Source organism: Coturnix japonica, chromosome 9 (assembly GCF_054131305.1).
Source record: "Coturnix japonica strain WE chromosome 9, WE-NBRP24, whole genome shotgun sequence".
Taxonomy (NCBI): domain Eukaryota; kingdom Metazoa; phylum Chordata; class Aves; order Galliformes; family Phasianidae; genus Coturnix; species Coturnix japonica.
Window position 1 is genome coordinate 28,712,535 of NC_140671.1, and position 19,496 is coordinate 28,732,030.

Sequence of the window (19,496 nt, forward strand, 5' to 3'; positions counted from 1 at the left end):
GTTATGGTTGCCATTCTAGGGAAGCTTCCCAAGCTGTGCTGCAGGCAGCACAGTGCCCTTCCCCATCCTTGGTATCAGTGTGTATCTCATCTGCTCACACAGATGGGGAAGCCAGAAAGTGCTGAAAACAATCCCGGTCTTCACATCTCCCCTGTGGTTTGGATGTATATGGGGAGAACCTTTCAGCATAGAGGATGATGGCAACTTCTGTCCATGTGGGTTTGGAAGAGAAGAAAGAGGCAAGACCAGGAGGAGGCTGAGAGATCCTTCATTGCTCTGGCAAAGGAGGAAGCTGTGCTTGACAAGCAGGAAAGGACAGAACTGTGACAAAGCGAAATGTGTGCTGTGAGTCACTCTGGCAGTATCTCCCCGGTCCCAGCAGATGTATTGCAGGGGGCAGGTCAGAAACTACTTGATTTGGTTAACCTTGTCTTTCCCAGGCCTACCTAGGCTGTAAAACCACAGGCTTCTTGACTGGCATGCAGAGTAAGCATGCGCTGCTGGCAGCCCTTGAATCCGGGTTTATGATCTATGGCTGATGCTCATGCATTGCTTGGTTAATGACTCATGGGTGCTTAGGTGTGGTGCACAGCCCTGCGAGCTGCAGCACACTGTGCTCTGCCCACCTCTCTCCTCATGCACTGAATAAGCAGGACTCCATAACAGCCTGGATGCTTTGCTGCAGAATGGAGCCAGCCAGGGGATGGAATATCCTTATTTCCAGGAGCTATAGCAGTGTCACAGCCTTGGATAGATCCGTCTTTTTCAGGAGTCACTGCTAGAAATCATTCTGAGCCACATTTCTACAGAGATTAATGCCACTTGTGTAGATGTGAGAGCTAACTCAGCTGTTAGCAGAGCTGTGAGCTGCTTCTGTATGCTCCAGAACAGAATACTTGTAAAGCCCTTCTCTAAGGTGCTATACAGGAAAATCCAATGTTAATGGCATTTGACAAATGGCCGTGGAGCAATATGTGTCAGAATGTGAGCTTCTGCTAAAGGCTTTGAGTGATGAAATTCAAGTCGTGTGGGTTTTGTTAAAGTTAGGTAAGCTCTGGGAGTGAGGGAGCGTTGTGGAAAGGAGAGGGATAATATGTGGGAAGTTCAGTGTGTGAAACACCAAGGTGTGTCAGCTCCCTTGATAACACAGGTGCTGGCTGTCCTGACAGTGAGACTGGGCTGTTTTAAAGAGCTCACCATTGGAATTAACGTGTGAGTGCTGGGTGTCTCTGAGCTTCCTTAGGAGAGAGGAAACAAGGCAATGAAAGGTTCCTTAAGTGGTGGTTGGAGATGAAGGGCAGGGTAAACTGGATCAAAAGACAAGTTGCATGGAATCCTAGAATGGCTTGGGTTGGAAAGGACCTTAAAGATCATCCAGTTCCAATCCTTCTGCCATGGGCCTCGTGCAAATGGTGTATGGGGCATCCACAGCTCCTCTGGGCATCCTGTGTCAGTCTTACCACCTCCACAGTGAAGAATTTCTTCTTTACTTCTAATATAAGTCTACCCTCTCTTAGATAAAAGCTGTTAGCCCTTGCCCTGTTGCTGTGCTCCCTGGGACCTGACCCCTCTCTAGCTCTATTTTAGCTCTGTTAGGAACTGGAAAGCTGCTGTAGTGCCTGCTCTTACCTGGCAAATGAATTGCTTAACTCTGCTGTGGAGGAAGGTACGAGTCCAGTGCACTGTGTGTGTGGGAGGATTTCTCCTGCACTGTATGTGGAGGAGCTCAGTAAGCAAGGTGTATGATAATTCAGTGGCTTTTTCTTGTTTCAATGTGGGGATTTAATGTTGCATAAGCCAGTGAGATTAGCCAGGCCCAGCAAGACCTGCAAGTGAAGATTGATTTGGATGAGATGTGGTAGATTTTAATTCCCATGCCTTTTAAGGGGTGGGAGAAGTGAGCCTGTTACCAAAGGCTGTGTTGCTCTGAACTGAGTGACCAGCTGAAAACAAGGAGGGTTAAGAATGTGGCAAACTATGGCACTGCCTTGTGCCCATTGATCTGCCTGCTGCTTACCCATCCTGGGCAATTTTTTCCTGTCTATACAGAAAGAAGTTGGTATTGGTAGTGTGCTGTGCTTTCCCTTAGTTCTGCTTTGTTTCAGACAGCCCGTGACTCACTGTGAAGGCATTGCCCCATGTTCCTACAGCCTTGAGGCTGACCTGCAGGACTGGTGGTAGAAGGTGGGGTGGAGTTGAGTTGCAGCTCTATCAAGAAAGCCGGAACTGCCTGAGTTAGCAGTGACTCTGAATAACCAAGCAGGTGTCTGCACCTCCCTGGAGCACCATCCCAGCGCTGACAGCAGGAGGCTGGAGTCAGAATGGAGCTCCAATGGACCTGGGGTGCTGCTGCCTGCAGGATCACCTCCTACAGAACAGTAAGGAACAGGTAAATCTCTCCTCTAGGGCTCCATCTCATAAGGAAAGCTTCTCCTCTGTGATTAACTGAAGGCAAATGGGAAGTGTTAAGCAGTTTGTCTTGTGCTTGGGGGATTAATATTCTGTAGGAAGCTGGGAGATGAGAAGGAAGTACGACCATGTTGAATAAGCATTGTAGGAGTTGTAATGTAGGACTGTTCCATGGACAACTTGTTTGCATCCCCCCCGATGTTACAGTAGGAGATGTTATAATAAAAACTAGTTTGTAAAACGTAGGAGAAACTAACCCAAAACCCAGGATCTGCATATTGTGGGGTATGTGTTAAATCAAAGTCAGAATTCATCAAATGTATGTATCTTAAAATAAGGAACCTGTCTTTTAAATTACAAGTCAGGAAAACTATTTGGACAAGTAAGATGTTTACTCTTCTACCTGAAGGCTGATAATAGCAAAGCCAAGCAGGTTTAGGAGTTGGGACAGAATTTGCTCTTGTTCTGCAGCTGCTGCAGGAGGTTTATTACGGCTTGAAGATGGTTTTTCTAGGCATGGCAGTTCATCCTAGTCAGCAGAATAGGCTCAGCTAGACAAAGCTTTTGAGTCTGTGCTGTAGAAATGGACAGGGATTCTGATATGCCTGTATGAAAAGATTTGAGTATCCTGATCTAGTTTAGAAGTTAGCCTTGCTTTAAGTAGGCAGTTGAGCTGGCTGATGTGCAGGAGTGTCTTCTAACATAAATATCTGAACTTTGAAAACTGTCATTTAATCTTTTCATTTGAGTTTCCTCCTGTTGCTGAGTTTCACCCAGAAGTTCCACAGGTGAAACTTGAGTTTTGCTTAGCCTTAAAACAGGGGTACTTGAATCCCCAGTGAGAGAGGATCTGCTTGCATCAGACTTCCAGCAGTTGTTTCCACCTTCAGAAAAGCCCTGGGTAATTGTTCAAGTACCAGCTCAGGGCTTGTGAGTGGGTCAGTTGAAGCTTAAAACTCCCCTTGACAAAAGGAAGATGACAGTGCAGGGAGTGAACTTGAAATAAATGTGCTTGATGAAACGCAGCTTATGGTATCACATAGCTCAGTGATGACAGTGATTCTGCAAATCTTACCTGACTGGACTTTTTACCTTTCTTGGAATGCAGTATTTCCGTAACAGGAGAGAATTACCATCCTCCACACCCCCCAGCTTGTTTTATAGTTATGCTTTCTTTATTGGCCAATTCTGTGTGCTGTTATGTGATCCAACAAACTTGTTCCTGTTGCTTTGTCACCCACAGGGTAACACTGAGGTCACTGTGAAGTGAAGCAAGCCTTGTGTTATCTAGTTTAAAGGGCAAACTGCCTTTTGAAGGGGAATTTGTAGCCCTTACCTGGTAAATACAGGTAGAAATGTGACATGTAAGCTTCCAGTGACACCCCTGGCCTTAAATTGTACTCCAGCATGCTAACCTGCATTGTGCTTTCATTGTTTCCAGTCCCAGTTCACTAAAGCAGAATGCTGTCCTTGTGTACACAATAACAGTAAATTTGCCAGGTATTAGACTAAAAAGAGGTGAAAAAGATTTGGTGTTACACAAGCTGCTGAACCAAGAGAGGTCCTCAGCTGATTGACCAGCATTTCTGTACAGTTCTTCCAGCTCCGGACTAGCCAGACTGCTTGGTTTACCTGTGAGACTTGAAAGCTTGCTGCCCATGCCCTCCCACAGCAGCAGACAGTTTCAGCTGGGTGTTTCATTTGTGCTTTTCCTAAAGCAGTGAAACTCCTACAGGTAAGAAGTGGCAGAAGGGATGTCAAATGATTTGAAATACTAAAAGCAGGATCGCTGTCTGCCGCACGGATACAAGGCTGTCCCCCAAAGCATCTTTCTCTGGCCCTGTTGTGCTTAATTTTTAGTGGCTCAAAAAAGTTCTACGGTTCCCAGAACAGGTAATTCTGCAGTCTCATTTCTCCCCAGAGGAGGATGAGAGATGAAGTAGTATCTTCCTCTTCTGTACCTGATTGCTTTGCTCTTCTGTAGCTGTGCTCGTCCCTGACCTGGTAATTGCCTTTGAGGTAGTCTGGTTTGTTCTGATTCTGATGGGAAATGCTGGATGGATGATTAGGTCATTGTTTAAACAGACAGCTAGTTCCAGAGTGGGACACGTTTTCAGGGCAAGAATGAAGGGACTGTTGTCAGGTCTTGATTTTGATGTTTTGGAATTGTTTGCTTTCTTCCTCAGGGTGAAAAGGCTTACAATCAAGAAGTGATTAGTTAATTAATCGCTGCTGTCTTCTGGGACACAGGGAATGGAGCCATTGTTCTGTTATCGAAGTGCCTGGTGGGTATCTGTGCTGTGCTGTAGTGTTTGATTGGTGTGCAGCTGCAGCTCTTCATTTTACCTTTGTCAGTCACCTATCACAGTATATAGAGGACACGAGTTCTCTCTGTCACCTGCATTGCCATACTGTTCAATGGAAGCCACTGAACTTCATCTCATGACTTCATGATAAACCCAACAGGTCTGTCCTGTGTTACTGTGTGTTCTCTGGAAGAGCATGTACAATGGATGCTCGCCATTCTGAAGGCTCGGTGACAGCCAGGGGCTTGGGATTTTAGCACCTGCTTCTCAGTTTGAGGTGTTGCTGAGTCTTGCTTTTCAGCTGAAGCTCCCACTTTTCTTTGTGAGATGGAAGGCTTCCAATAGTTGATGCAAGGGGAAACATCAGAGCAGGAAAGAATCTTGTCATGGTGCTGCATCTTGCTATCCAAATGCAAACTTATCTTCTTTGAATTTTTGGTGTTCCTAACATGGGGAGCAGTAGGACAGAGAAGGCTTAAATGTCTCAGAATGCGTATGGAGCATTAGCAGAGCCTTGCTGAAAGAAACAGAGGGCTGGTGAAAGCCGAAGTGAACTTGTAATCATACAGCATATTTTACCTTTATATTGCAGTGTCACACAAGGCTCCCTAGGAGCAATAACCTGCTTGTGAGGCTGTGATGCAAGAGTTGAGGAACTGCTTTGCCCTGAAGGTTGCCTTCTCACATGTTCAGATGTTTCTAGGAACTGAGGAGTGCAGGACTGCTGGATAACACCACATCTAGAGCACCTCAGGCTGTTCGACATGGATAATAGGAAACTCAAATGGCTTTAATGCATGTGAGTATTGGTTCCTTTTTTCATTTCTTTTTTTTTGCAGATGGTTGTGTTTCCAGTGAGTTTTCCTTCTAACACAACATGTGACTTAAGAGCAAAGCTGTGCAATCAAGTGAACCCAGCAAGAGTTCAAACAGTCTTGTGCTTAAAACTATTAAGCATCTGGAAACACTTCATTGTTCTGCTGTCTTGCCTGAACGGTGTTGTGTGAAATTTGGGAGCTGAGATAGGGATTGCAGGCATGGAAACTGGTTTATCTTGCTAGTATTTGTAATGCAAGACTGGTGGTCAAGAACAGAGTATCTGTCAGCTTGTAGCTTTGAGCTTCTTCTCCCATGAGAGCTGTTTCTGTTAGTACTGTTGCAGTTCCATCACTGACTCCTTCTTTGTCCCCAGACTCTTCCCTTCTGTGAATGAGAAGAAAGGAGAAGACTGAACATCCTGCTCTCACTTCTCTTCTTGCGTGATGCCAGCTGTGAGTGTTTCTTTGGCAGTGTCTTAGCTGGTTGTTGTGAGCAATAGTTAAGGAAGCAATCAGCAAGTATACTGCCCTAGAAGTGCTACACATTGTTGGGCCTGCCTCAGATCTCCCTGGCATGAGAGGTAGATGGGGATCCTGGTTGGGTTGCTGCCCAGATGTACTGTGTTGCATGGGAGCTTGGGTTGTCTGAAGGAGCAGAGGGCTCACTTAAGAAATGCTGCAGGATGTGGCCACTGCATCAGGCACAAATGAAGAAAAGAAGATAAATGTTGCAATTTGAATTGCTATTCCTTTTTCCTTTCCACATGAGTATTACTGAGAACAAAATTCCTTCTACTAACACTGCAAAAAAGCAATACTAAATATTGGGAGAAGGGCCTGATTTCAGGGAGAATTCATCTTAGCTTCAGGGTCAGGCTGGTAATGTCAAGTTGTTTTTGAGCTATGGGAACAGCTCACTTGTAGTCATCATTTCTGTTGGTTGCTGGTCAGCAGGTATGTATAGCAAGTATATGCAGTCAGTAGTCAGGCACCCTTAGCTGATCTTTCTGGAGAGGAACTAGATTTTAGTGATGCAATCAGCTGTTTCTCCTTAACTTGTCTCTGTAGGAGTGAGACGAGGGAGATTTCTTGAAGACAAAGTTAGGGTGATAGCAGTTATTGTGGGGGATGGGGAATGGAGCTCCACAAGCTCAGCAGAGGGCAAGTCCTTGCCAAAATCTAGTTGACACTTACAGTACCTGTGCAGAGAATGACAGCTTTCATTAATTCTGATGTAAAGAGATTGGCTTTGTTTAATATTCTATGGTTCCTGCTGACTTGGCTGGGTGTCATAATCCAGGGATGTCAAACCTTAAGCCTTTTTTAGAACATGAGCTATGACTTTGGTTGCCTACACTTCTGTATGCCTTCTTTTTTTTCCAGACATGAACATAATTGCACCAATTACAGGGAGTTGTGCAACTTTACGAACTGTCTATAAAAGTTCTGCACTTAGAAGATGGGTGGCCAGAAGGGAGCAGAGTATCCTTCTGTTGCAACTCTTCTGAAGCTTCATCTCTACCTTTGCAGGGTGTTTGTCATGAGGCAAATGTTTGGAGTCAGTACACCAGCTTTCCTTGACCGACTATTACTTTTGATGGTGTTTTAGCTTTAGGTTTATTCTTCATTGAACAAAGATAGCAGTCAGTCCCACGCTTTCTGGGGAGAAGCAGGATGTGGTTCTGCTTTTTAACTTTACTGCATTATAGGTAATAAATAGCTTTAAAAAATCACTGCACTGCAGAGTGCCTCTCTGTATTCTCTGTAAGTGCCTTTTATAGTGCTCTTGGCCAAAACAATGCTACTCTGTATGATATACAGACTGGAATGTGGCAGTGATGGACAAACACATGGAGCTCAACCTGTCTCACTTACTCTGTAATTCCTGAGCAACTTTGTGTTAATACAGTTAGAAGGTTTGAGTTCCAGTATATAACAGTGCTTTGATCCTTAACTTTGGTGTGGTAGTGTTCGAACCAGGATGGATAGTAGTGTCTGTGTCTGACACATTGCAGATGTCATTGCAAATTATATTCGATATGCTCTCTGCTACCTTGGGAAGAAACCCATGATGCAAACAGCACTGAAAGCTGTGTGTCATTGATGTGATGTGGTTGATCCCCTAGTTAGACAGATAGTAATAGTTGCCCACAAGTCTGGGACCTGAGCAGTCAGCACCTGCACATGGTGAGGATCTGCACATGGTTTAAATGCAAACATTTAGGCTTGGCTCACTGAAGGTGAGGAGTGTGGCCTGGTGCTTTACTGCACATTTCCAGAATCTGAAGGTGACCCTGAACTGTAGTGGTTGAGTGGCCTCGTGTTAATGAAAGAACTGAACTCCTGAGCTCTGTTTTACACCATTTCCCCTTTGCAGAATTGTCTCTTTGCTGCTTTGTACTTCAAACGACTTGTGTGAAGATTTGAACGAGGCTTCTGGCGCAGGGACCAGAGAAGCTGGCAAACCTCGTGACTTCCACTTGAGGAGGCTTCTTATTAGCTTTTATATCCTGGTCTCATCTGTGTTATAACTACAGGCTGTGGGCAGAGCTTTCTCTCACATGATACTGTGTGTACTTCTAATTCAATCTATGGTAAAGATTGCACCCCCATAATACAAGTGTTTGGTCTATTTTCTTGTTGCTATTGTTGTCTTCTAAGAAAAACATATGGACAACAACTCTTACATCTGAAATATGGTGTTTTCTTTTGACATACTGTTGGACTGTAAATGCCTTTATTTTTGTGCACCCGCAGCAAGCGGGGACATCCCATATTAATCTCCTAATTTAAATTGGAAATGAAAACCTTTCTCAACACTGGGGCCATCCTTAATTCATTGATTGTGCTGGCTGCATTCCAGCAGTGTAGCTAATTACATTCTGCCCACATCAAACCGTCCTTGCTGTGGTGGCTTTATTTTTTGTCAGTTGCTGGCTTGAATTTTTGTGTAGTCTCTGCAGCCTGACTTCACATTTCCAGTGCTAATGGAAAGCTGCTTACAATGACTAAGCAGCTCTCCCTGATGAAAGGGAAGCCCTTGGGTTGCTGGGCAGAGCCAGCACAGAGCTGTATGTAATCTGTATGTAATATGTATTCTGTGTCATTCTACATTGACTGCAATCCTGGTTCCAGCAGAACTGTTCTGTATATAACAGCCTCCCACTGTGCCCAGTTCCCAGCATGACATTATGCATGTGAACGCAGAGCTGTTTGACCTCAATATTTGCCAAGGAAAACCCTTCAAATCTCTGAAAGCTGCTTTTTCTTCTGCCAAGAAGAGCTGCACGAGAGCTGCCTGCACTATCTGCACCTGTTTGGCTGTGCCTTGTTGGTAAGTGTTCTAAATAGATGCACAGGGAATGCATCTCCTTTATGTGGGAGTTCTGCACACTTTTTGCTTGAGTCTTTTAAAGCTGAAGAAGCTGTGCTCTGGGAGGAGCAGCTACTGAGAAGCTCTGGAGGCTCTGATCATCATCTTTGATCGTTCTGGAGTTTCTCGAGCAGCCCTGATTGTTGCCCATGAAGCTTGTAGTGAAGCAAGACAGCTCTGCTGGGGGTGGGTGCTGCTGTGGGATATGGCAGCCTGGAGCAGCAGTGACCCCTCGTGGGCAGAGGGATCGGGTTGGGAGGTGTGAGGCTGTAAGCTGTGCTAAGTCTCTTCATTTCACGTGTGTCCTCTGAAGCTGTGATGCACAATCTGAAGTGTCCAGATCAATCCTGTTTGCTCAGCCCTTGGTGAAGGCAGAGTTGGTGTACAGGTGTGTAAGAGGAGCTGGAAAGAACCTAGGGCTTTGCTCAGGTGCTTTTCCCATAGTCTCTATCTCAAAATGCATCTCTCAGTAAAACGGGACAGAGTTGGAATTTGCATTTCCAATTTAAACATCAGATTCCAAGTTAAATGTCCAATATTCCCTTCTGTATGATGGTAAAAGCTCAGGTCAGGCAATGAGTTGTGGGAATGGATTATCTTGCTGGATTTCTGAATGAGGCTGTGTTGTAAAGCTGCATCCATCACTCCAAAAAACCCAATGCTCAGAAGCTGGGGCTGAAGATGAGGTGGTCCATGTGGATGTTTGCTATGGGGGCATCTTGTTTCTTTGGTGCTGTAAAAGTGGAGGAAGGAAAACCAAAGGGAAGGAGGAAGCCAAAAAAAAACACTGTGTAAGAGCAACCAGTGGGAATGCAGCACTGACTGAACTTTGTCATGTGGTTTTCTTTGGGTCAGATGGCAGCTAAAGAAAGTCTGGAATAGCATTTAGTGAGAGCTTCAGGGTCAGACTGTGCTCAGGGGGAAAAGTGAGTCTGCATTGCTGCAACTTCCTTTTCCTATGGAGATCACACAGCAGATGTCAGGCTCCAAAATGCATTTGTTCTAAATGTGGTTTGCACTAAAATGCCGATAGTGTAGAAAATAATAATAAATAAAGCAGTTCAGTGCTGGTTATTTAGATGTACAGTTCTTAATGCAGAACTGGTCAAAATACAAGAAACAAAACGTTGTGGATCCCCTTCTAAATTTGGAAGATGGGGATGTAAAACTGAAAGTGCACCGTGGCAGAAAGCAATATGCAAACAGTGAACTTGTTTTCTGAATATCTTTCTGTCCCTGATGGACGTGCTGGGCTGTGGTGGATGCTGCTGAGAGAAGCTGGGAGGGTGTCGAGGTGTGGGGTGGGACATGGGGTTCTGTGGGTCAGCGTTAAAATGAGTGCTGGGATGCTCTGCTGCTGTCCAGCAAAGGCTTAAGCTGTGTTAGGGTTGCACCTGAAGCACTACGAATCCCCTGAGCTGAAGTCGAGGGAATCGAGTAAAGCTTTGAGCTTCGCTGTGGTCGTTCCGGTGGATGTATCTCCGAACCTCCTGCCGTCCAGTGCAGCAGGCGGTCCCGCTGTGCTCTGTATTTAAGGCAACGAGCCGGCTGCGGGCTTCCCGGGGGCGGGGCGGGTTGCTCCGTCTCTGCCGGCCTCCCTCCGTCCCTCCTCCATCCCTCCCCGCTGCCCTCCTCCCTTTTCTTTCCCCGCACACCGCCCCGCATTACCCGGCTCGGTGCCCGGCATGCCGCAGCCGCTGCCCCCCACGCAGCTGTACGCGGCGGAGCGGGCGGCGGTGCTGACTTCGTGCGTGTTGTCCTCGTTGGGCTCCGGGCTCTTGGTGGGCACCCACGCTTTGTGGCCGGAGCTTCGGACCCGTCCCCGGGAGCTCCTGCTCTACCTCTCCCTGGCCGATCTCCTGTCCGCCCTCTCTTATTTCTACGGGGTGCTGAAGGACTTCGACGGGACATCGTGGGACTGCGTGCTGCAGGGCGCCCTGTCCACCTTCTCCAACACCAGCTCGTTCTTCTGGACCATGGCTGTTGCCCTCTACCTCTATCTCACCATTGTGAGGAGCTCGCCCACCGGCTCGGGCTTGCTCTGCTGCTTCCACGTCGTGAGGTGGGTGCTGTGGGTCCTGCGGGCCCCTGCTCACTCCTTATAGGGATACGGTGCCTTCCTCGACTTTCCTTTGGAATATGGGGTTTGCTGCTTCCCAACTAACCCACCCTGCTTATTCCCCACTACAACATCCAAGGGAAGATGTGAAGATGTTCAAACAGTTTGCTCAAAGTCATACTAAGTGTGACAGCGACTCAAAACTGGCTTCTTCCCCCTGCAGCCTGCTCTCACATCCCAGCAGTCACAGCCCAAACTGATTTGCAATCTCTGCTCTGTTTGAGCTCCATTAACCAGATATTTCCCACGTGGGCAGCCTGTCTGTCTGTCCCCCCATCCCTTAGTGACCCCAGCACTACTGGGAGAGCACCATCCACACTGTGATGGATGGAAGCATGGAAGGTTGTTTGGGCACATTTGATTAAAAGCCCACAAAGCAGCCCACAGTGGAGCTGGGTGTCTTGGTTGCTGCTGTTCATTGAGCTGATTTTCCACATCGTGTTTAGTAAAAGCCTTCATTATGCAATTTAAGCTTGGGTAATCATGTGCTACCTCTGCGCTGAGCAAAACAGTGATCCCTCAGTGCTCGGTGCTGCCAGGCTTTTGCACTATGTTGTGTGAGGAATGATTGGGTTTAAAGGGAAAGAAAAAAGCATCAGCTTAAGGAGAGCAGTGTGTTTTCTTTGGTCTGCCCTCTCAATGAATGTCACGTTTTCTTTTCAACTTCATAAGTAACTCACATTCTGCCCAGAGCTGATGTTTGGAGCATCTTCCTGCCTTATGATGTATGAAAAGCAGAGCAGACCATCATGGACCTGTTCTCTTCCCATCTCCTCCTGACACATCCTCCTTCTGCTTCCCTGCATTTCCATCACTACCTGAGAACTTGTCTGTATACACAAACTCTGGGCATGGTGTGTGATGGGGGCTGTCCCCACACGTTCCAATGCTTCAGGTTCCTCCTGGCTGCATCCTGTGGTTACGGCTGGAAAATCTTGTTGTGCTGCACAGGCAGGATCTGCAGCTCACTTTGCAGGTTGCCTGTGCAGTCACACAGCAACCACTGTGTAAAGAGTTGTGCTGAGATACAGGCCTGGAAGGGATGGGAGGCAGGACAGGATTCTGTTGGATGTGAGCTTCCCAGTCCTTGCCAGTGAGTGTTTGTAGCAATGAGTATGTGTCAAACACTGAGCATAACCAGACACTTTGCTCTTATTGCTGGGCAGAGCCGGCTAAACATCTGTTGGAAGTCAATACCTGGAATTTTTGTAGGGAAATGAGCACGTTGCTAGGATGAAACCTGATCAACAGGTTTGTTCCTTGCTGAGTTGAGTCATGGTACTGCATTCACCTCTCCTGGACACACACAGGGCAACTGCAGGCTTAGTTTTGGTTTTAAATCTGTGCTGAGCTCAGATGAGCTTTGAAAACAAGTTTGCAGTTTGCTTTGAAAATACCTGTAGGACTTGTAAGGGTGCAAACTGTGGGATCCAGAAGGTCGGTTTCCAGACAGCCTTGTTTGTTCTGAGTTCCTGAATCTCAAAGCATCATTCGGTTGGGTCGTGGTTTCTTTGCTGTGAGCACCTGATCCAAGCTGAGTGTGAGGAGTGGAGCAGATCACACCTTGGGACTGCTGCTGGCTTCGTCTCTGATAGCCATTGCTGTTGATTTCTGAAGTGCTTATGCATTGTGATGGGGCTCTGGAAGCTGACTTTTCTCTCTTAGAGAACAAAAGCTCTGCTCCCCTGCGGGAAATGCCTGCGTGTTGCTGTAGGATCTGACCTGTGCAGGCTGACAGCGGCAAATCTTCCCTGCTTGCAAGAGCCAATGGTGGGGGAGAAAAGAAAAAGCACCTGTCCAGAGTAAATCAAAATGTGGTGTTGAGCAATCTGACCCCAGGCATGCTGAGGACAAGAAAACCAGCAGGGCTTGAGCCATGAGCAGCTGCAGTGTAAGGGTTCTTGCCTTAACTTGCATGAATGAAGTAGTTGTTAATCTGGAAGGATATGCTGCATTGTATGTATTTGTATTAATAGATTGTGGGGTGCTGTATGAGGGAAATAGGTGCTGTTGTTTCTGCCTTGGGGATGGAATTGCAGCCTGCTTTCTCTTTTATCTCCCACATTGATGGCATTCAGATCTAAGGCCCAGCCTACATAATTACCCTTAGAGGTCTGAAGCAGAATTTCTGCTACTTTGTGCTCTTTTGGATCCTTTTAATTCCAGTCTTCAAGCACGCTTTGGGTGTGTATATTGTATACAGATCTGGTTCTTTTAGATCACTATGAAGCTCTGGTATTTTCCAGTCCTGGGTGCCTGTTCTCTAGGGGTTCTTAAGAAAAACCTAATCATGAGTCTGTTCTCCTTTCCACTTTGTTAAATCATTTCCAAATAAGCTGGAGATAAAGAAGTTCCTTGAAATGCCTGCTTTCTCTCTAGAGTCCTTCTAACTTCCCTTTCAGTTTGTTGTCCCTTGTACTTGTGATCGCCTCCTGATCCCAATATGCTGCTGCAGTGATAATGGAAGCTCAAATCACGCTCCTGTTGTATGGCAGTTCTCTTCCCCATTTTTCCTTATGCTGGTTGGATACCTGATTTCTTTTTCTTTCCAGACCCTCACTGGCTGTCTGCTGCTCCATCCTGTAGCCTCTTAATGTGTCTATATATCCTCACACTGCTCTCTTTTGTATTTATACCCAGTAACTTGACCCCATTTTATCTTCCTGTATCATTCTCTTTCAGTTTCAGGTCTCTGTAAAGGTGATTATTTAAGCAAGTTAGTTTCTTAATACATTTCTTTTTTCCTTCATGCATCTGGAGAGACTGGGAAGATCATGCTGGAAGCCCAATCTATGCTCTGTGCCTCATAAGCCTCTGCAAAAGCTTTTTGGGAGGGTGAATATGGGAAGGGCAGGAGGTGTGCTAAGCTGAGAGCAGGCCAGTGTTACAGCCACAAAGTGATGTGAGCTGTAATGGGGCAGGACATGTAAAGTCCTAGGTATATACAGCAGCTGGGAAAGGGCTTGGGTGTTTTACATTTGGCTTTGGGGGAATCTTTCAGTGTTTGCTCATGGCTTCTTGTGGGCAGCCTGAGATGCTGAGTGAATTAACCATGCACATCAGCACAGTTACTGTTCTGCTAAATGCTTCCCTATATTATCATCTGCTGTCAGGAAAGAAGCTGAAGACAAAACAGCTCCGAATAATGTGAAACTAGCTCCTCTCGGCTTGATTACTTCAAATCCTGTTACCACCAGTGCTTTCCTGACAAGTAATTCTCCCTTTGTCCTTCAGAAACTACTGCTTTGCTCTCAAAGTATCGACTGTGCCCCCGTTAAAGCAAACAAAATAATCAATACACAACTATTATCACCAACGGTGACAGAACAAATATTGCAGAAATGACATAATAGAACTGTAGATTTTTGTCACCTGTGCCAAGCATCACTTATGAACCAAAGTAGGATTTGACTGCTTATGTTTTGAGAGCTGTGAATGGGCCAGCTGGCTCCTGCAGGATGGTCATATTGCACTGTGCTTTGGCTTGCTGAACCTTGGGCCTCCCCAGAAAGGGATGGGAGGAATGGATGGGATTTCTCTTGCCTTGCTGCGCCCTGACTGCTTGTGGCACAGGCCAGGTTCTGGTCCTCATTATGGAACATTGTTGTATTTCTTTCCTTTGTGTGTCCTCTGGGGTTGAGAACCCAGGTTGAATTTGAAATGGGGCTGCATGGGCTCACGCTCCGCATCGATGTGCTGTCAAATACTTGCTTGTCGCTGTCACTCTAGGCCTGATGCAGATGTGTTGGTGCTGTGATTCTCCTAAGGTTTATGGGGACTGACCTTACTGCTTGTTCTTTCCACAGCTGGGGAGTCCCCCTTGCCATTACGATTGCGGCTGTGGCTCTGAAGAAGATTGGCTACGATGCCTCCAATGTTTCTGTGGGCTGGTGCTGGGTCAACTTGGATGCAGAGGATCGAGTGCTGTGGATGCTGCTGACGGGGAAAGTCTGGGAGATACTGGCCTATGTGACTTTGCCCGTGCTCTATATCCTGATCAAGAGGCACATCAATAAGGCGGTGAGTGCTTTGCTGTGTGCAGCTCAGCTTACAGACTTATTATGTGATTGTATCCTCTGGTGCTCTGAACTTTTTGCTGTGTTTTAGCAGCTCTATAGACAGGAATTTCTTCATACGCTGCTGAAATATATCCACTGCTGATTCAGCAGCCTGTAGCATCGTTATACAGTGGCTTTGCTCCAGAAGAATGTGAAAGGCTCTTGAAAACCTAAGGGGTTGTGGAATGAAATGTGAACCCTGCAGTAGGAATTGGAACTGTGTGAGGGACAAAACTCTGATCAGTCATCCATACGGTTCCACTTGTACCTAGCCCCTGGTCTTACCAAACTAATGAAATCAGATAATGTGCTGAAGAATGTTGCCAGTGCACACCTTCTTGCTGTGGTGAAGCCATAGCAGTGATAGTAGTGGATAAACACAGGGTAGGATCCCCCTGAGGAGCTCTAAGAGTCCTGAACCTTCCCAGGGGAGCTGGGGCAGGTTTACTCGTGCCTGTCACCCCCACCAGACACAAAGCAGACAGGACTCAATGTTCCAGCAGCTGTCAAAGACAGCAACGTGACTGTCTGGAAAGCTGATCCTTGCCAGCCAGGCTCACCCTCCTGCTCTGCCAGGGACATGCTCTGCTTTCCCTTTCGCACTCCCCTCTGACCCTGATGGGCAGCAGCACTGAGAGCCACCCTCAGTGCTCAAAGCAGCTGCACAGAGAGCATTCTGGACTGGAGAAGCCTTTTCCTAAGAGGAGTGCATGCTCTTAAGGCTCTATCAATGGGTTTTGCAGGGGTGGTTCTGGCACAACCTGAGAAATGGTGGCAGTGCTGCTATGGGGGTGACATACATTATGCACAAAAGGGGCTTTCTGGCTTTTTGTTCACTGTTGTGTCTCTCTTCCATCTCCTCAAAAGCGTGCAGCTCTCTCAGAGTATCGTCCCATTCTCTCAAGAGCACCTGCAGTTCAGCCATGGACTTCCACAGCAGACAAGAAATTGATTCTCATCCCTGTCATCTTCATCATCCTCCGCATCTGGAGCACTGTGCGCTTCATTCTGACGCTCTGCAACTCCCCCGCAGTGCAAAATTCAGTCCTGGTTGTCCTGCATGTGAGTGTTGTCGAGACAATTCATTAGAAGGAAAGTGTGGGAGGGGGATAAAGCCCTGTTGCTCTTAATACCACGCTTTGTGCCAGGATGCTGGCATCTGCTCTGGGATGCTCAGCAGTGCTGTTCTAGCATCATCTAGTGGGCACTGGGAGTAGCTGCAAGCGGTGTGGCTGCTGGTAGGGGAAGGGAAGCAGATTTAGAGCATCAGCACTGGATACCTGTCCTGCAGCAGTCAGTGCTGCTTTTGGATGCAAGGCAGTATTTTCTGTGATGTTTTCCTCTTGTAGGTGCCAGTTGCTGACTCACAGTACTGCAGCTGGTCTGCCCAGCAGTACTTGGAAGTGCTCTTCTCTTGGAAGTGCCATTAGGAGCAGCACTGCTTAATTCCTTTTTTGCCCTTGCAGGGAATTGGAAACACGTTTCAAGGAGGTGCCAACTGTATCATGTTTGTCCTCTGCACGCGTGTGGTCCGGGCTCGGCTGCTGTCCTCCATTTGCTGTTGTCACCATGATGACATGGGTTGGCCTTGGCGAAGCTCAAGCAGCAGCCGGCAGCACCCAGACCCTGCTGAGAGCCTGGATGTGCCAGACCCCGAGCGGACAAAGCCCCTGCTGTCCAGCACCTGAGACTTGACTGCCTGTATCTCAACGCTGATTCCATCCTTCTGGGTAACCTGCCTGTTCACTGCCTCACAGTCCAATGCAAGGGTTGGGAAACAGAAGTTGGCAGAGGGAGAAAAAGGGTTCCCCTGTGGAGCAGCTCTTGAATGCTGTGCATTCATCTCTTCTATACTATATAGTTTGGATGTATTTAGTGCCCCGAGTGTTCATCATGTGGTAACACAATCCCTTCCTGCCATCAAAACCAGGACTGGAGCAGTTCTGTTCTGAGCTAGTTGTGAAGGTGGCTGAGCTTGGGGTACCTGGCTGAGCTTTAGGAATGGATCCTCCATACCTGTTTCCAGCTGCTGCAGGGGATGGCCCTCGTTCCAGCCTATTGTCCTGGCTCAGGGGAAGTGCTGGGTTGTAACTATTCTTCATTTTATGTAGGTGTGGGATCATCCCTGAGCCCCACAGGGGGAGCTAAAGCCTGGGGAAAAGCATCGCTGGAACAGCCGAGTACAGTGATGATGTCCCACTCGTGTGGGTTCAGATCCCTGCTGCTGCAGTCTTGGACTTTGCTCGGGATCCTCTGGAAGACACTGTGTGGCTCACTCCAGCTTCCTGGTTTTCTTCCCTCCTTCTCCTCTCCCTTCCACTGTACATCTTAAGTTGTTTGGAGTTTGGCTTTTCCTTCTGACAGGGCAAATGTGTTGTGAGTTCTGGGGTGAACAAATGTGGGTGTAGGGAAACTTTAGTTGCTGCTGAATAGGACTGACCTGGGTGTGGGTTCCAGTCCTCACTTGTGAGCTCTGCTGGGAAGCTCTGACCTGGCTCACACTCTTCACTTGAACACGGACAACAGTGTGCAGACGATGGTTTTGTGGTGGAGATGGATGGTTCCTCTTCGTGCTTTATTCCTCTTTCTCAGTGGTCACGGGTTGTTCCCAAGGTTTGTGTTGGCTGCATGGGGATGTCTGAACTCTGGGTGTCCCAGCCCTCAGCAGGGAGGATGCATCTGGTGGCTGCACCGTGCAGGGCTGTGCTCTGTTCTTGGCATGCGGTTGCTGGCTCAGAGCTGGGGAGGGTTGGTTTGTTTGCTGTTTGAAGGTGCTGTTTGAACCTATTGACAATTCCTTGCTTGTGGGGTTTTTTGGTTGTTTTTTTTTTTAAGGTATTTTCTCCAACATCTACAAAATAAAGTTTTGTTTCTTTACCAAGGTGTTGTTCAGGCGTGTTGTGATGGGCCTCTCAGAGCCATGCAGAACGTGGATGAGAAACTGTTCCAAGATCTTCCTTCAGATTTATTGTGTGCACCTTAAAGGTTGTTCTGGAGGACAAATCTCTTGTGTCTGTGTAGACGAATGTCTCTTCATATCTCTCTTGTGTGCATAGCATACAAAACCTTTCCGATCTTTTATCAGTTTGAGTAACCTGTTCACCACTCTGCATTACGATGTTTGATTCCCACTGGCCAATGCTGTGAACTGTGATAAGATCCAAGCGTGCGGGTCTTGCTTTCCGTACACGCTGTTGACCTTATGGGCTGTGTCTCTTCAGCTATGGGAGATTACAAATGTTATCTAATCATTAAAATACAAATTGAATTCCCTCCATGTGAGGCCATGCTGTAAAGTATGTGGGAGTAATGCTGGTGAGAGCTGGAGCTTTCCCAGGCCTCGTCCAAATAGAGAAAGTTCAGATGTTTAGGGGAAAAAAGGGGCAGGTTGTCAGCTGAGCAGTGCTGTGTAAGTTGCATTCATTCCAAGCAGTGACAGAGCTTTTCTTGGCTTAAAACTTCATCCATCTCACAGGGCTGTGAGGAGCTGAGCCCCAGTGCATGCAGTGCTGCAGGCCTATGGCTATTTTTACAACTGATTGAGCAACTGTGTCTGTTTCTAGGGTTGCACAATGCTTCCCATCTGAGGTATTTGATTTTCTGTGGCTTAGAATTGTACTCCAAATTTAACTTCTTGATCCAGAAACGTTCTCTGCCAGAGGCCTGCTGCAGGGCTGGCGAGGAAATGAGTTCAGATGCTGCAGAGAGCAAGCAGAGGGAAGCTTGTTTGTTCTGCAGTGTTAGAAGTGATGGATGGCTCCTTGCAGTATTTCGGCTGCTCTGTTAGGGGGACTTGCTGACAACACTCTGCCTTGTGACTGCATTACGAGCCTCTGAAAAAAATGTTAGCATTCACTTCAAGGGTTGTCTTTTAGTTAATCTATCCTAAATAATGCTGTGACTTTGCCCCGTGGAGCTCCTCTGCTTAGCTCCTCCAATGCACAGACCTGGCCTTGGTGTTAGAATGAAGGGCAGAAGCTGTGTGCTGGCTTCCACCAGCTCTTTTGGGGGTCCTAGAAGTTCAGGCTTTGAAGATCTTAAGATAGAAAGAACTGGAGGTGTGGGAGTGTGATGTGTGCCTGCTATGGACTGGAGGAGTGGAGCCGAATCTGGTGAGTTCTGCTTTTGGTGTTGATAGATATTCAGACTGCCACGTCTACAACTCGCTTACCTGTCCAGAAGCCACTACACAGCTAATAAAGCAGTGTCTGTACGTGACATGTTTGCAGGTAAGTAACTTGTTTGCTAAATTATGGTCTCACTTTGAGTCCCCACTTGTAGCTCGAGGCTACGTGTGGTGTTGTCTTACCCCTTCTATACATACAGTTCCTTCCCTAACTGCGAGTGAGAGATGTCCATGTCACTCATGGAGAGGCTGTGCTGTTGGGTGCCTCCTAATGAGACTCCTTACCC

At 47.1% G+C, this 19,496-nt stretch overlaps 1 protein-coding gene across 7 annotated transcripts in view; it reads left to right on the forward strand.

Annotated features, from left to right (window-relative positions):
• Positions 1-17,964, forward strand: part of GPR157 (G protein-coupled receptor 157) — a 31,225-nt gene extending 13,261 nt beyond the window's left edge. For 2 of the 7 annotated variants that reach the window (XM_085509795.1, XM_085509794.1), the window contains exons 2-10: positions 2,106-2,378; positions 4,596-4,694; positions 5,308-5,514; positions 5,908-5,986; positions 6,917-8,867; positions 14,832-15,045; positions 15,951-16,145; positions 16,550-16,813; positions 17,195-17,964. In XM_085509795.1, the coding sequence (XP_085365921.1) occupies positions 8,725-8,867; positions 14,832-15,045; positions 15,951-16,145; positions 16,550-16,771 (774 nt within the window). In that variant the 5' untranslated portion in view covers positions 2,106-2,378; positions 4,596-4,694; positions 5,308-5,514; positions 5,908-5,986; positions 6,917-8,724 and the 3' untranslated portion in view covers positions 16,772-16,813; positions 17,195-17,964. Of the gene's footprint in view, positions 1-2,105; positions 2,379-4,005; positions 4,145-4,595; positions 4,695-5,307; positions 5,515-5,907; positions 5,987-6,065; positions 8,868-9,035; positions 10,969-14,831; positions 15,046-15,950; positions 16,146-16,549; positions 16,814-17,194 lie in introns of those variants that run through there. The other 5 variants (XM_085509797.1, XR_014932141.1, XR_014932142.1 and 2 more) reach the window with 5 other exon arrangements.
• The last annotated feature ends 1,532 nt before the right edge of the window (positions 17,965-19,496 follow it).